The following is a 15,487-nucleotide window of genomic DNA, read 5'->3' as shown; positions in this document are numbered from 1 at the left end:
GAAAAATATGGACCAACTAGGGTTTTTAACATGCCCCTAAATCCAAGTACACGGCTGTTTTTGCATTTCGCCCCATCAAAATGCAGCCGCCGTGGCCAGGATTTGATCCTGCGACCTCGTGCTTGGCAGCCTAACACCATTGCTACTAAGCAACCACGGCGGGTTGAACGGAGCTTCCAGCCGAAGCCCAAAGAAAAACACACAACTTTAGATTACAAATATTTAAATTTTATTGTGCAGTTTCCTAACTTGCATGAGTGTTTATGCTATTCCTGTGGGGCAGGCCACAATTTCTTTACAAGTTCCTTTTTATTGACTTTGCCCAGAAAATTGCGTTCTAGAGCAGGCACACACAGCAGAATACTGGGTACATTGTATGTGGGCATGCGCTCTTTACACCAGTTTCGAAGGGCTTCAAGTTCCAGGGTGGCTGATGGCTCATGCAAGACAACCACTGCAGCAACACGTTCACCCCAAGTGGCATCAGGGGCTCCCACTACTGTGCATTCTTTAATGGATGGATGGGCCAGCAAGTGGCGTTCTACATCTAGTGCGCTGACCTTGTAACCACCAGTCTTGATGATATCAGCTGATGTACGACCTAGGATCTTGTAGACACCATCAATGCATGCTGCACTGTCACCTGTAAATGTTCTCATATAAGGGGATCTGCATGCAGAGACCATACAGTCCCTTAGTGTAAAGCCCTCAATAAATTGGCATATTCCATACCGTCCTTCATGAGGTGCATAATGTAGACATCACTAATTAGGCAACCATGTGAACCAATATTCATAATATATGTCCAAGGGATGCACAGTACATGTCCACACATTCTCTGCACACCACCACAAAGGTCATCGAACAACGAATACAGCTCATACAGTATGGTTAAAGTGTGTTCATACTCTCCAGGCAGAAATTAAACCAAAAAGAGGCTTTCACTAAGAGCAGAAATGCAGTAGAAAGTGGTAGTCAATAAGGGGCATAAGTCTTCTTCCTGGTAATGTGGTTAGCCCCGTGAAAACAGCTGAAATCTCCTTTTCATTGTTTGCCAATGCAAGGAATGTTTTTTCTTTAAATCTCTCCAGAACTTGTAGTCACAGTACACGAGAACGACATTATAACGAAGTTGAAGGGGAAGCCAAAATTAATTCGTTATATCCAATATTGTCATTTACTGCCATATATGCCTAACGGAGTGCACAATTGCAAAAAGCCGTGCACAACACGGCTTTACGGCCTGCAGAACCACTATGCAGCCACGCATGCGATGAAATTTTAATACTGTACAACAACAAAATAATTTTAGGCGTGTGACGCGACTTGACGCGACAGCTTTTAGATAGCTGCCTTCTTTTTCACTGTGATGCTCTTTTTCGTCCGCTTTTCACTTGGCTCGTTGTAGTCGAGCAGCACATGGCACACAACACAGCGCTGTGCTGTGTGATCAAGGAGGCAAGTGAACTTCGCCGCGGCGGCTCGGTTGGCTTGTGGCCTTCGAGATTGCACCAATGCCAATGCAAACTCGGTCACGCCCAGCTGCCAGCCCGCGCGGCCCGCTGCATGAAGAACGGGAAATGAAAGCATGGCCTCGGCGTGACCCCCGAGAGTGCACCGTGGAGATCTCCGAGGCCAGGCCCAGCTGTGGCTGCCAGCGCAACGTGCCGTAGAGGAATGCACTCTTTCGCACTGCCACGTGTAGCCACACAGGCTTCTGCGTGACCCCCCCCACTTGAGATTGTGCCGGGGAGATCTAGGAGGCCGTGTCCCGCTGCACCCAACGTTACTAGACTAGTTGGCTGTGCCTGCATGCGTGGCGCGCAGTAGAAGTTATATGCACTAATCTTTTACATTGCCACGCGCCTTTCGCATTTCCGCACGTCTCGTGCAGCCAGGCACGCGCAAGAGAGAGAGGGGTCAGTGAAGAAGTGCAATACCTGCTTGTACATAGATGCGCAGCTACGTGCGGAGGTGAGAAAGACCAGTGTTGCTCGAAGACGCATTCGAAGCAGGGAGGCGGGAGTTTTTTTAACTGCCGCGGCAAATGAGTGCTGAACTCCGTGGAAAGCGATGTACTCAGTGCGCAACAGTCAAGCATATCTTGGTTTTCGAGACGTATACAGTTGGTTATATCCATTGGCCGAATAATTTCACTTCGTTAAAACGAAATCTTGAATACATGGACCTCTAGAAGATTTCACGGGGAATTTTATTTACTTCGTTATATCCATTATTTCGTTATATAGCATTTCGTTATAATGAGGTTCAAGTGTACTAATCTGGATATTGAGCAGTGCAGCAGGCATATTGAGCAAATTAAAAAGATATGCTTTGTACTGAAACACTGACAAATGTGATACGCAATAGAAATTATCAGCCGTGGTCAAACAAGGAAAGTCTCAGGCCGGAGTCAACTTCTTGACAAGCGGACCTGCCTTCATCAGGGCAAAAAAGGTTCAAGGGAACTCGTCGTTGTCAAGGCAACAACAGTTGTCCCCCTCCCCCTTCCCTGTTCCCTGGTCAGAACAGTGGCTCCAGTCTGAGACATATAGTAAGTCCCTCGACCACTGTTGATCACTTCAAGTCTTCATGTTCCCGTGGACCTATCTTGTTCGGACGCAATATAAATAAATTATGGTATTAAGAAAATGGCTAGTTTTCTACAATGTCGACTCTGGAACAGCGAGTACTTGTAAATAGGATCCTAATACAGGTTCTTTTACAACATGGCCCTTTTGGCTCTTTTATCTGTTTACAGTGTTGCGGTATATGAAAGCTACTTTAAATGAGTATCTACAAACCATAAGACTTTGGACTGCCCAGGCTGCAGATGCCTATAAAGCCCTTAGAATTTATGCAAGCTAGGCACTCACAGAGTCTCTATGTGGACTAACCTAAGCATACAAAGAATTAAGCATTCGAAAGAATGAAAGAAAAAAAGAAAGAAAGAAAGAAGAATGTGACACACTTTAATGTCAGTAACTGGAACTGAGGTCTGAAAGGAAGTTATCTTTCCATTACCTATGTTCTAGTTTTCAATCTCGGTCATTACACACAGACATTGCCCACCATGCTAATAGTGTACACAACTGACACGTTGATCCCAAGGTGCCAACGGGCTCGATCACTCTAAAAGCATGGCTTTCTTTAAAGGGCGTTCACTAGGCTATGTGAGAAATTTTGGTTTGACACTAGGAGAATTGTAAACGGTCATCCATCCAGTGTTCTAGCAAGAATTCTTAAAAAGGGTTTAAGTAGTAGCAGACATAGAAGTGAAGAACTCTTGAGGCCCACCTTCCCTGCAAGAGACATGCCCTCTCCCACTGTCTCGACCAGCACCCGCAAGTGTGATTGCTGAAGTTGAAATGGACACAAAGAAATGCCTACCTGTTTTAAACCAGCCATCCTGGGTAAATGAGTCTTTTGTTACCTCAGGCCTATTCCAGTAGTACTTGAACACATTAGGGCCTCTAATAAGCAGTTCACCACTGTTGTTTTCCGATCCTTCAAGGTACTTTGTCTCTCCATTTGTGCTCAATACCAGAGGCTTGTATCCTAATTTGGATTTGTCCGCTTCAGCAATGCACACTTCAACACCTGCTGTAGGGTATCCCACACATCCTACAAAGAAAATTCAGGAAGCAGCAATGTTAATATACATGATGTATGCAAATGCCAGCAGGGCTAAAGAAGTCAGAAAGTACAGGAGCTCCTTTCCTTTATGCCATATATGGAAAAATATGACTTTGTGAGTCACAGCCATCCTTAGGATGCTCTTACTGCTTAGTACTAGTATATAACCACTTTAACTATAAGAGAGACATTGCACAAGGAAACTAGCACAAACACGTCTACTATTCATGTGAATTGACCAACATAGAAATGGTAAATTTGATGTTCATAGGAGTACAATGTCACAGTCAGTTTAGGCAGGCATGAAAATAAAAATTGCATCCATAATTTTTCTAATTTTAGTAAGAAACCTGGTTGCCAGCAGCAATAAGAAGCCAGAACCAACTGAGCACAGTGATAGCACTGTGTCAGCACATACTCATGCTCCAGTCTGCATATTGTGTGACATGAAGTCCGGTGTTAAAAGGATGCCTTCATAAATGGCTGTATTAAGCTATAACATAGTAGCAGCACTTTTTATGCCGCAGACAGGCTTTAGAGTATTTATGACAATGTGATCTTATGTAATTAGTGTTCTCCTATAAGTGACAGAAATTGTTACATTTGAAACCAAAGCCTGTAGCAGCAGGAAAGCCACAAAATTTTTTTTTTCTGTGTGTGTACTGCACATTAGCTTGCATTAGATGCTTCTGCACCTATCGCATACAAGGTACATCAGGAAAAGTAAATAAAGCAGAAGCCCTGCACATTCATTGCATTGAATCTGCACCGTGCAAGCATGAAAAAAAAAAAGTTTCATATTTTGATGAATTGAAAGTAAAGCCACAAGTGCTAGAATCACTATAGGAGCTTGTCACTGAGACAGTTGAGTGCAAGCATATATGCACTCGCCTTCTCATTTGGCCCAGACAAAACATGCAAAATAGGTTCAAAATGTCTGATGCCAGAATTAAATGAAGTGTTTAACATGCATGGGCAACTCTTGGCATTTTCGAACTTGAGTGAATTAAATGGCAGGTTGAATTACCCATGCTGAATTGATGGAAGTTCACTGCGTAAACAGCAAAAGCTATGCAGAAAAAAGAATCACAGTACCAGGATGCCTTTTGCCGTGAAGGAGATTTGACAGTGGTACACCAACTTCAGTCATTCCATATCTTTCCAATATAGTCATACCGGTAATGTCGTGAAATTTTTCAAATATAGGTTGTGGAAGAGAAGCTGAACCACTAATGACAAACCTGCATCAAATTAAAGAGAACAAGTTAATTCAGTATCATCACTGGTGTATGTCGGTGATTTCAATTGCATACCTGATATTTTTTGCAAATGTGTCACGAACCACATTCGGTGCTGTCTCTTTGCAGTGTTTCAAATGCTGCTCGTAGTGCTCAATCAGCTTTACATACATTGTAGGTACAGCCATGAAGACCGAAACTGCTGGCTTGCTCTTATCTAGATGCAGCAGATGTTCCCACACCTTTCACATGCAAAGTACACCAGGAAATGTGAATAAAAAACAAGCCTTGCAGTAGCATATGGTTGTTTGAAATGTAAATAATGTGCATTAAAACTGCACTGTGCAAGCATTAAAAATGGTTCCAAATTTTGTTAAATATAAAGTAAAGCCACAAGTGAGTGCGAAATTTATTAACAGAAAGGCAAAGAGGTCAGCCTGAGCTAGTACCACAAAACCTTAATTTGAAGTTGGCTATAGACCCACACAGCAAAGGCCAGAAGGAAATTAACAGCATGAAAAGTTGGACTGAGCGCCACCTAGCACAGAATCCTGGAGATATTAATGACTGTGGTTTGCACATTTTTCATCTGGATGACTACTTGACTTTTAGAAACAAGCTGAATAAACTGTGGCTCATTAATCTGTTATGCACAGAAACATTTTCAAAACACACAAAAAAGTCAATCCACATGACATAAAAAAATAAATATACATATCATCCCTCATGTCTGCTATCTACATATGCTTAAGGATAAGCATCAAAGCAAAATTAGGTGCGCCACTGCATGATTTCAAGTAGCCAAAGGCCATGTGACGTACCTCTGCAGGGTTAAACTTGGGTAGCATCACACAAGCCGCACGAGAGTACAATGGTGTGAGCAGGCCACTTATAATTCCATGTGTGTGATGGAGTGGCAGTGCATGTAGCATCACATCTGCAGGTGCCCACTCCCAGGCCTTCCTAATCTGTGCCACCTGGAAGTGCACATTGCTGAATGAAAGGACAACTCCTTTTGGAGGCCCTGTCGTCCCACTGGTGTACATCATCAGAGCATCCTGTTCTTTCAAGCTTTCCTGAAACAGAAGATCAGTGTGTTTTAATCATGCAGACATGAAGTATAAGCAGTTTGTACATGTGAATATTGCAAACAGATTCATAGCACCACAGTGGTACAAATGACCCCTCCCCATCTGCCATTGCCTTTCTCCCTCTTTTTCTTTATTTATTCTATAACACATTTTGCCAAATCACCTTCCTCACAATTTACATTAATAAAACCCCATTATTAGACATTCACATCTGTCTTAGCATTGGAGTACTGAAATTACAATGTAAACAATACAGGCAACAGAAGCTTGATGTGGGCAAGTTGGTTTTGCAAGAGAGGGCACTAACACAAAAAAGTCATTTGATAGGAAGAGATTACATGTGATTCCTTATTGGCACAGGGTGTCCCACAACCTCAAGAAGGTGGCGCAAAGGCACAGTGTTAATCTTCTCTTCAGTGCACCGTGTAAGCTGGCCAAGATATGCCCTATGATGACAAAAGCAAAACCCGAACCATGCTCTAAGAAACATGCAGCGCAATACATGACTTGCAAAAGTAATGTCGTATATGGGATACCCCTAAGTTGCCAACAGGTTTATATCAGTCAAACCGGACAGTGTTTTAATGAAAGGGCGCGTGAGCACAATTGGGCCGTAAATAACAATGCGGGGGGCCATCTGGCAGAACTCTGTAAACGTCACAATTGCCGTCCATATCTTCGCGACACCAGGTTTCTGGCACGGTCTAGAGATAGACTAGAACGGGAGATATTAGAAGCTTTCTACATTGCAAAGGCCAAGGGCACGTGCATTAGCTGCCCTTCAGTGACGCTTACCGAAAAAGAGATAGCTTTTCTAATGAGATAAGGAGGTCGTGATGTCACGATGGGCCATTCTAGGTTGTATCTATTTAAAGTCCTGTTTCTTCAAAAAAACATTTAGTTGGAAGTAGCGCCTTGTCAGTCGTACATGTTTCTTCTTTTAGTCCGCGTCTTCGTAGCGCCCTGTTTTTCAAGAATACAGGCAAAAATTCTGCAGGCAAATGCATCACTGTTCTAATGCACGTTACCTTAAACTCTGATATATACAGAAGGTCCCAATTGCATTAAACAAGGATGTTACCCTTTCGTACATCAAAAATTGTTAAACTGTCTTCCTCAATAGTCTCTCACATTAGCTTCTTATTTCACATAAAACAGCTTAGCTATATAAAATAAAAATTTTTAGATAAATGGACCTTGATTAATGTTAACGATTACTCGTACAGAATAGAAAGGTTTTGGCTGAACAATTTCTCTATACAAAAACAAAATTGGTGGCAATAAGGCTAGCTTATACTGGTATCATGCAACCACTTTCAATCACTATAGGGCACGATCTGGATCAAAATTATCAACTGCAATTGGCTCCCTCCCACAGCTTGCATAAAAGAGGCAATCATGACCAAGAAATGCGATCCCTATTGGACTCTGCTATGATCGAAAGTGCACCGTGTGACACACAGACTTTCAAATGATTGCTCACGCACACACAAACACAAATTATGGGGTTTTACATGCCAAAACCACTATTTGATTATGAGGCATGCCGTAGTGGGGGACTCCGGAAATGTGGACCACCTGGGGTTCTTTAATGTGCGCCTAAACCTAAGTACACAAGTGTCTTTGCATTTCGCCCCCATCGAAATGCGCACAATCATGTTTCCTTTGGTAGGTAAGCTAATAAGTTTTATAGGAAAAAGAACTTAGCCGAAGATATGAATATATGCCACAAGGGAAGAAAATGCTGCTTGAACAACTTGCCAACTTTGAAGCCATGTAGCAAGTGTGCACAAGTATCAAGTTTTTCAAAAGCTACCTGCAAACTATGGGCACCTGAAGGTTACAATATACAGGATTTCTGAAAGAGCTGAAATGCTACTGCATCCGGGCAACACAGCCTAGAATTAGTGAATCGAGTTGGTTCTGCACGCATGTAGAGTGCAGCTTTAAATTTTCAACCTAACCACTTCAGGTCTCTTTTAGATGCATGTTCCACACATATATGCACTGCACTAGTCACAACTTGGCATGGTGAATTACTGCAAAAATAATGAAATTGTCACAAGGGCAGACCTACAATTAGAAGAATGCTTTTCTATGCCTTACTAATCTCAGTTTTAAAATACATGTTAGCATGTCTCACAAGCTGCATTTTTGTCATTTTTGTTCATCTATTGCCTACCTTCACTGTAATGGTTCAGATTTCTAAGCACACATGAAATTAGAAGAAGAGTTTGAAATGTTCTTGCAGAGCAGCAAGGTGAATTTTTCAGCATTAGCAGTCTTACACAACACGTTTACAAAATTGCAAACACAAGCTTAAATCAGATAAAAATGCACCAATAATTATCTTTAAAGTATGTATTAGTGAACCTGTATGCACAGGCATCTATCAGCAATATTTGTGGCAGTATTCCAAATTGACACTCACAGCAAAAATGTATGCAGCTGGCAAACAACCACAAATAACACACTTCACACACACTTTCACAGCACTGACATTCGGACAATCCAGCTCGGCAGAATATATGAAGAAGTTGAGCAAAAATGCTTAGAAGCTGGCTATTCCACTTCCACATCAATTTAGTATGTCTGTGATATAGGACTTACCCAATCTTTGGTTTCAATTTCTTCTGCTTTTTCTTTACTTGGTCTGTCAATTACAATATAAGGGAGAGAAAGTTTCTCTGAAAGCGTCAGAATGCGTTCCTTGTATTCTTGGGTTGTGAGCAAAATAGATGTCTGCGAATCTTTAATGTAGTATTCCAGCATGGCATCTGGATGCTGATGGTAGAGGGGCACAGCTACGTTACCACCCAGCCAGCATGCCCACTGTGTAGCAACATATCGAACATCACTAGGGCACAAATATGAAATTCGCATTTGATCACATGAGCTTGCAAATTTAGATATCTGTTTTTGGATTTGCTGGCTAAAGCTAAGTAGTTCATCATAAGTGTGTGAGCCAAGTGCATCAACCACAGCTAACTTGTCCAAGTGCTCTTGAATGCCTCCAAACACTGGAGAGAATGTGGGTGGGAAAGTGGCTGATGAGGAACATCTTATGGAGGCAACAGGTCCTAGTTTTAGCTTCCGCAGATTTTTGAACTTGTTCGCAAGGGTTCCTGGCAACCTTGCAAAATATATGAATGTCATTTTTCTTTAAAAGCCCCTGTAAAAAGAAATTGTATACTTCAATTAAAAACACCCCAAGGAAAGCACTTGTCATTAATAATGTAAAATAAGACAGCGTGAAATAAACACTTAAGCACAATTTAAAGCACAGGCTTGGTGATATTTAGTACCCCATGTACTGAGCTGTAGAGATCGCCCGTCACATTCAGCTGCAACATCCCCTCCTACATGCACGCGCTATGTCAGCTCCTCTTCAGCAAACTATTTCCTCGCCGTTATATTTTTCTCCAATATTTCCACTAATGCATCATACAAATCTTACTGTATGACTCACCTTATGTGCACAAGGGAATAACAAGAAAGCAGATTACTGCTGGTACTATTGTAGCCTAGCGAGAATATGGGATAGCCAAGTGCACGGCTTCGTCCCAACTACGCTCCCAACACCTGTTGCGGCTGTTGCCGCTTATCGTACACTAACATGTGACCACACCTACCAATGCCTACCATGTGTTGCCGCGTACGCGGCCAGCCCAGTGGCTGGCCTGCACATACACAGGGGGTGAAAAATGACAAGGCAGAGGTGTGGTCCAATTTGCTCACATTTGAGATGTTCCTCTAGGTGTGTAGAATTTCCGTGTCTGGCTCCTCTTTGTTTATTCGTTTCGTTGTCGCGTTGCCGCCGAGATTAACAACACAATTTCCGAAACATCCGCTCGTTACGATTCGCCAAACCCACGAACTTGTCACTGGAACGAAATTTGCCTGAATGAAAGGAACTACATCACGGCACGACAAGGAAGCCACTGGACGCTTTCGTAAAATCTCAACAACTCTTGCTGCTTGGTGCTGTGACAAGGACCGTGCTTTCGGTTTAAGCACTAAGGTTTTCTGGGACCGTTATAAATGCGTTGCATAAACACGGCAGTCATCTACCACTCGAGTTGTGTTGGCCATAGCCAAGAGCCACAGAATAAAGAACCGTGCGCTCATAGAATCATAGAGCTAAACCGGTTAAACCATAGAGAAATGATCTATGCTCTATGACTGGGCCGTGACTGTGGTCAAACCACGAGGTTAACCCACTGGTTAAACAACCAAAACAACCACAGCATTCACACAGAAAACACCGATTTGCGTCATTAACTTTCAAAATAGCTTCTTTTATTACAAACGCATAGGTACTTTGTTAGTAATTTTTAGAATAACAGGCGGATTTATTCATTTCAGTTGTTAGCTCAGCTTAACAGCTGAAGTTTAATCGCTGTTTACGTTTGACTCCGAAACCTCGGCGGTACCTTTGCGTGGCTGAACAAATGCGTCCTCCTGTCCATCAGGTGAGCTGCTGCTTAGCAAGCATTTCATTTCGTAACTCATTGAAGTCGTAGCATGAATAACGAATACTTACTCATCACTGTAGTGAAGCACTTTCCTGGTAGCAGACTGTTAGAGACTCGCCTATGTGGCGCAGTCTGGCTTTCGGATTGAGGAACAAGCTGCATGCTTTGGTGGTTCCGTTCCACTAGCTCTGTGAAACCAACAGGGCAGTGCACCTGTCTCATTTGCAAATTATGCTGCACTTTCACACTTAGATTTCATCAGCATTAGACACGTCTGCAGACTGTTTTCATGATGCCGATCACTCTTATGATCTATTGTGAATTTATTGCAAGGCGGACATTTTTATTTCCTCCTTTGCAGCTCGGACATTTGACCGCAAGTGCGCTGAACGCATTAAGCCACAACAATCTAAATTGCCGCAAGGCTGTGCGTTTGCTTCCACGTTGCGGTTTGCTGCCACAAACATTACTGGAACAAAACAGCTGATTCTCCGTTAAACACAACTACCCAGGTGCGTCGTCGTACGAGGTGCACCACTGCGTTAGAGTACGTTTGACAGCCCTCAAACCGCAGTAATTCCCCCATGTGTGTTAATAGTTGACAAGTTAATTTTGCTTAGCGGTAGCCTGAAAGTGCGGAGGCTGCAGTTTCAACCTGAATACTCCAGCTTATGCTAGAAAAAAAAAATAGTGAAATACGTTTACCAAATGCATGGTTTAATGGTTTCGGTTCATTACTGCTAGTGAAGAAGTGAAAGACAGTTTGGTCAAACTAAATGGTTTGAGCTAAGCTACTAATAGTTGCAATAATCTGCTCGGGTTGTTTTTGATCTTGTTTTGATACCTAACGTTCCACCGCAATACTGTGACTTGTGAAAGGGGCTGTGGTTCCCATTATTTGCCAATTCTTTCTTGTGGTGTAGTGACGGGACCGTTGGAATACGCAAGTTACAGCGCAGCACCGATTTTCTGGTGCCCAAAAAACATGCACTCGCCAAGAGTAAAAGAAAAAGAACATGACGTTTCGGGCCCCGTACGCGCCGTGATCTAATTGATTGTTTTCTGCGGTTCAGGCCAGAGCTAGAGTGTAGTGTTCAACCAGCCTTGTTAAAAGTAGCAGGCTGCATGTGTGTGTGCATGACAATGTTTAGCAGCAGGATTGTAGTATAGTCCTTATGATTTGGCCATTTTTGTAGTAACATAGAAGCGACTTGTCATTTGTATGGAGGTGAGCTTATGTTGAAGAACATCTTCGGTGTTCATTTCATTGTGGAAACCCTCTTTGCACAAAACATGCCCAAACATCTGAAGCTTTTTCTTTCAACTACTGTTGTTTTTTGCTGTGTTCATTTTCCCTGTATGCAGGTTTACTAGCTATGCTATCAGCAATTAATTCTCTGCAAAGCGCAGTTGAGTAGACACAGAAGTCAACAAATGTTGCACAATGTTCGGTTACTCGTGAAGGTAATGAGTGACTATGTCCGGATTGGTGGATACATTAAGGACATAGATGTAAATGAAGAACACAGTAAGGACTCGTTAGTGGGAGCTAGTGGTGTAATAAAAGCATGGGTACATTATTTTGCTCTCCTTCCAGGTATAGTATAGTTTCTCTGCGCATACGTTGCAGGCTTGCTTTCCATAAGACTGCAGTGTAATGCTCTCAAATATTCCAACAAAGCTGATTATTGAACTTGGGTACTGATACTGTGGTAACTGTCACATGGAGATCTAGCCACGCCTGAGGTAGCTTTATGGACCGCACGCTTGTGCACTCGTCAACTGACACCGCAACACCTTCTCCTGTTGTGTCTGCCCTAACTTGGCAGTGTCCAAATATTATTACTTCAACATATGATGTATCCACACATGATTATGATGACAGTGATACAGAGTTGAAACCGAAACCAGAACTAGGTATACAACACAATGTACTCCTCCCCTTAAATATATTGGGGACACAGCTAAGACAGTTCACAGTGTATATGGTCACAAAATTGTTCAGCCAGGCCAGAGGTCTGTGAGGTCTCATCCTGTGGCCTGGAAGAGGATCGTATTGAATTTTGATCACCTGCTTCTTCTATACTCTTTGTTCTGCCAGCTGTTCTCCATTGTCTTGCCAGGTGAAGTATGGCAGTGGAGTGTCGTAAGGTTCAGGCACAATTGATACACCAGCCTGTGAACCCATCGACAGAGTAGAAGTTAATGCCAGTGCTGAGCCATCATGAGGGTAGCTTTGAGATGTACGAGGCTTGTGAGACAGTCTTGTAGCATTCCACGTGCTGTGATCTTCAAGGACAAAGGCACGGGGTCCCTTCTGACCCACTGTCTTCATATTTCTGCTGAACAACAAATCGCCTTTCCTGAAAGTGAAAGGCTTTTTCACCCTCACAATGAAACTTCGTCTTGATGAAACTTCGGAGTCTTGGTTGCATCTACTTTTATCTGTGTATTCCTTGTAGGTCCTCTGTCTTTCTCTCACTCTCTCCCGCAGTTTGACGATCTCGGGTGTAGGCTTCTCTGAGAAGGATGTGCTGGGACACTCAGCTATGTTCAGCATAGTGCGCAAAGCATGACTATGCATAAGTACGGCTGGTGGCACACCCATTGTCGCATGTGGGGTGCTGTGGTAAACAGCAAGGTACTGTAACACTTCTATTTCGAGAGGTCGCTGTTTCAATACTGCCAGTTGCACTTAATCTTTGAGAACCCTGTTAAAAACGTTCTATTTGACCGTTGCTTTGAGAATGGTAGATTGACAACACAACAGATACTTCAAAAACATTGTAGCACACAAGAAATAGACACACAGAGAAACACAGAAGACACCACATGCACAAGGTGCACTGTTATCCCCTGTGTCTTTTCTTCTTGTTTTTTTTTCTTTGTCCTTGCCTTATGTACTGCAATGCTTTCTCTAAGCGATAATTATTTAACTCTGTCTTGCTCTTTGGATACCAAAAGCAGAAATGTGTAGTTAGTGACTTTGCAGCATTCTTACATCTGTGAAAAATGTGGTTTTTGGAAAAGTAAGAAATGATTAAAAAATATCGAGGTGCAAACTTCCAGTTACTTTCATTTCATATTATGCTGTCTAATAAGCTGGACCTGACATTCTCTTATAACTCTGCTGAATTTAATAAAGATATTGTCAGAGGTACACATGAAATATTAAATTTTAATTGTGATTGACCTAAAATAACACTTGCTGCATCAAAAAAAAAAATGAAATTCTGGGGTTTTACATGCGAAAACCACAATCTAATCATGAGGCATGCTGTAGTGGGGAACTTCGAATTAATTCTGATCACCTTTGGTTCTTTAACGTGCACAAGTGCATGAGTGTTTTTGCATTTTGCCCCCACCAAAATGTGGCCGCTGCTGCCTGAATCGAATGCGTGACCTCAAGCTTAGCAGCGTAATAGCCACTAAGCTATTGTCACAGGTTTCTTGCTGCATAAAATGGAGCAGGAAGCTGCAGTGATCTAAATGGTACAGTGAGATAAGAGGACTGCAGAAGTTGCTGCCTAGTATCACACACACACGCGCACATGCAAAGTGGTCTTTAATTTCCTGTACCGTTGTGGCAAGCTGGTTCCATCAAAAAGATTTTACAAGTAGTGAGGTTTTCCATGATTGTCTGAGTAGGCCTTCATTTTTTGTTCACAATATGAGAAATGTGGAGTGTGTTTCACTTAGCTGCATCTTATTGCATGATTCATGTAACATTTCACTGTTTACTCATGGCCTGAAGAAAGTCTGGTTCTTAAATGTAATGAAATATTCTTCAACAACATGTAGGGGGCAGATTTTATGTAGCTGAACTTTAAGAACCTGCAGTGGTGGACTTAAAAATGGAAAATCAAGGAAGCCACCTTATAGCTTATGGTTGCTGCAGTAGGATTTGAATAGTTGACATACTTCAGTGATAAGTTTAGTGTATTGAATGCATGATATTCTCATTGACATCAGAGGTTCTTTGTTTTGTGGAGGTAACAGGTTACTAGCGCTACTATATATGTGCTGAGGCAGTCTTTACTATTATCGGTACTGTTGATGGCTAAGGAAGGATTATACGAGGGGGGACTCCTAATTCACATAGTTTGTTTTTAACATTAGCATATCATGATAGCATTAACATATCTATCACCTTCCTGGTACCTCCTCTCTCTCTCTCTGAGATGCAATTTAATTATCCCGCCTCTTGACCCATTGTTGAAAACTGTTCAGCAACACTTACAAACTGATGCGCCCCAGTATTTCGGTCATTTTCTTCTTTACCTTCTTCACTTTTTGAAAAAACACTGTCCTTTAAGTATGGCTTCAGTTTCCGGTCTGATTTCAGCAAGGTGCAGGATACAGGGAGCAGGAAGGGTGAAGTAGCCTTGTCATCTCACTATAGACAGGAAGTCCTGCAGGTTCAGTGCTGTGTGGAAGGGAGCGCTGTGGTAGTGAGCAAGCTTGAGTTTTGCAGATTGGATAATTTTTTAACTGCACCGCACAATTCCTTAAGCACTTCAGTATAAAAATGCTGGGGACGTATTCTCTGACGATCACTTTCGGTGATACTATTGCTTTCACGTGATGTAGTGCTCAACCAGCCAATCAGCTCATCTGGTTTTGCTCAACCAGCCAATAAGCGTGCACTGAAAGTGATATTGCCAAAAGTGACCGCTTGAGAACATGCCCCCTGGTTGATGTTCTGACCTTGTGATACAAATTTAAAATGAACAAGTTCTTTGATGTAAATAGTTTTCTCAAGAGGGAACAAAACTTGGTGCACACGTGTTTCTTGGCATCTGCCATCGCAAAATTGACACAGATATGGGGACAAAGGTTCAAAAGAAAGCAATGCAGTAAGCATACAAATCTTGACACTACTTGGCCTACTGATGGAGAAGAACGCATAATATGCATGCCACTAGGCAGGCGTCGATGTTAACTCTTCCGCCACAGTAAAAAAAAAAAAAGTTTCATTATTTTTAGTCCCCCCCTTTTATAACAGTAATTGGTGTCTCCAGTACAAAGTCAGTAAACACTTACCGCT

The 15,487-nt window shown here is 42.4% G+C and overlaps 2 protein-coding genes across 6 annotated transcripts in view; one reads left to right on the top strand and one right to left on the bottom strand.

Annotated features, from left to right (window-relative positions):
- Nucleotides 1-206: 206 nt before the first annotated feature.
- LOC139054209 (malonate--CoA ligase ACSF3, mitochondrial-like) lies at nucleotides 207-10,209 on the bottom strand. 2 transcript variants are annotated; one of them, XM_070530884.1, is made up of 7 exons: nucleotides 9,704-10,209; nucleotides 8,576-9,137; nucleotides 5,696-5,950; nucleotides 4,950-5,116; nucleotides 4,732-4,877; nucleotides 3,391-3,624; nucleotides 207-643 (listed from the first exon to the last, which is right to left on the bottom strand). In XM_070530884.1, the coding sequence occupies exons 2-7, from the start codon at nucleotides 9,119-9,121 to the stop codon at nucleotides 267-269; spliced, it is 1,725 nt and encodes a 574-aa protein (XP_070386985.1). In that variant the 5' UTR covers nucleotides 9,122-9,137; nucleotides 9,704-10,209; the 3' UTR covers nucleotides 207-266. The 2 variants fall into 2 exon arrangements, with proteins under 2 accessions (XP_070386985.1, XP_070386984.1); XM_070530883.1 differs by lacking the exon at nucleotides 9,704-10,209 and adding an exon at nucleotides 9,435-9,580.
- Tango10 (transport and golgi organization 10) overlaps nucleotides 9,618-15,487 on the top strand; it is a 28,098-nt gene continuing 22,228 nt past the window's right edge. The window contains exons 1-3 of one of the 4 annotated variants that reach the window (XM_070530886.1): nucleotides 9,618-9,722; nucleotides 10,331-10,437; nucleotides 10,802-10,952. The gene's annotated coding sequence lies outside the window, so the exon portion shown is untranslated. Of the gene's footprint in view, nucleotides 9,723-10,330; nucleotides 10,438-10,801; nucleotides 10,988-15,487 lie in introns of all 4 variants that reach the window. The other 3 variants (XM_070530887.1, XM_070530885.1, XM_070530888.1) reach the window with 3 other exon arrangements.

The sequence above is a fragment of the Dermacentor albipictus genome, chromosome 1, assembly GCF_038994185.2.
Source record: "Dermacentor albipictus isolate Rhodes 1998 colony chromosome 1, USDA_Dalb.pri_finalv2, whole genome shotgun sequence".
Lineage (NCBI taxonomy): Eukaryota > Metazoa > Arthropoda > Arachnida > Ixodida > Ixodidae > Dermacentor > Dermacentor albipictus.
Note: the sequence above shows the minus strand (reverse complement) of the source record. Positions and strands in the feature narration are given on the sequence as shown.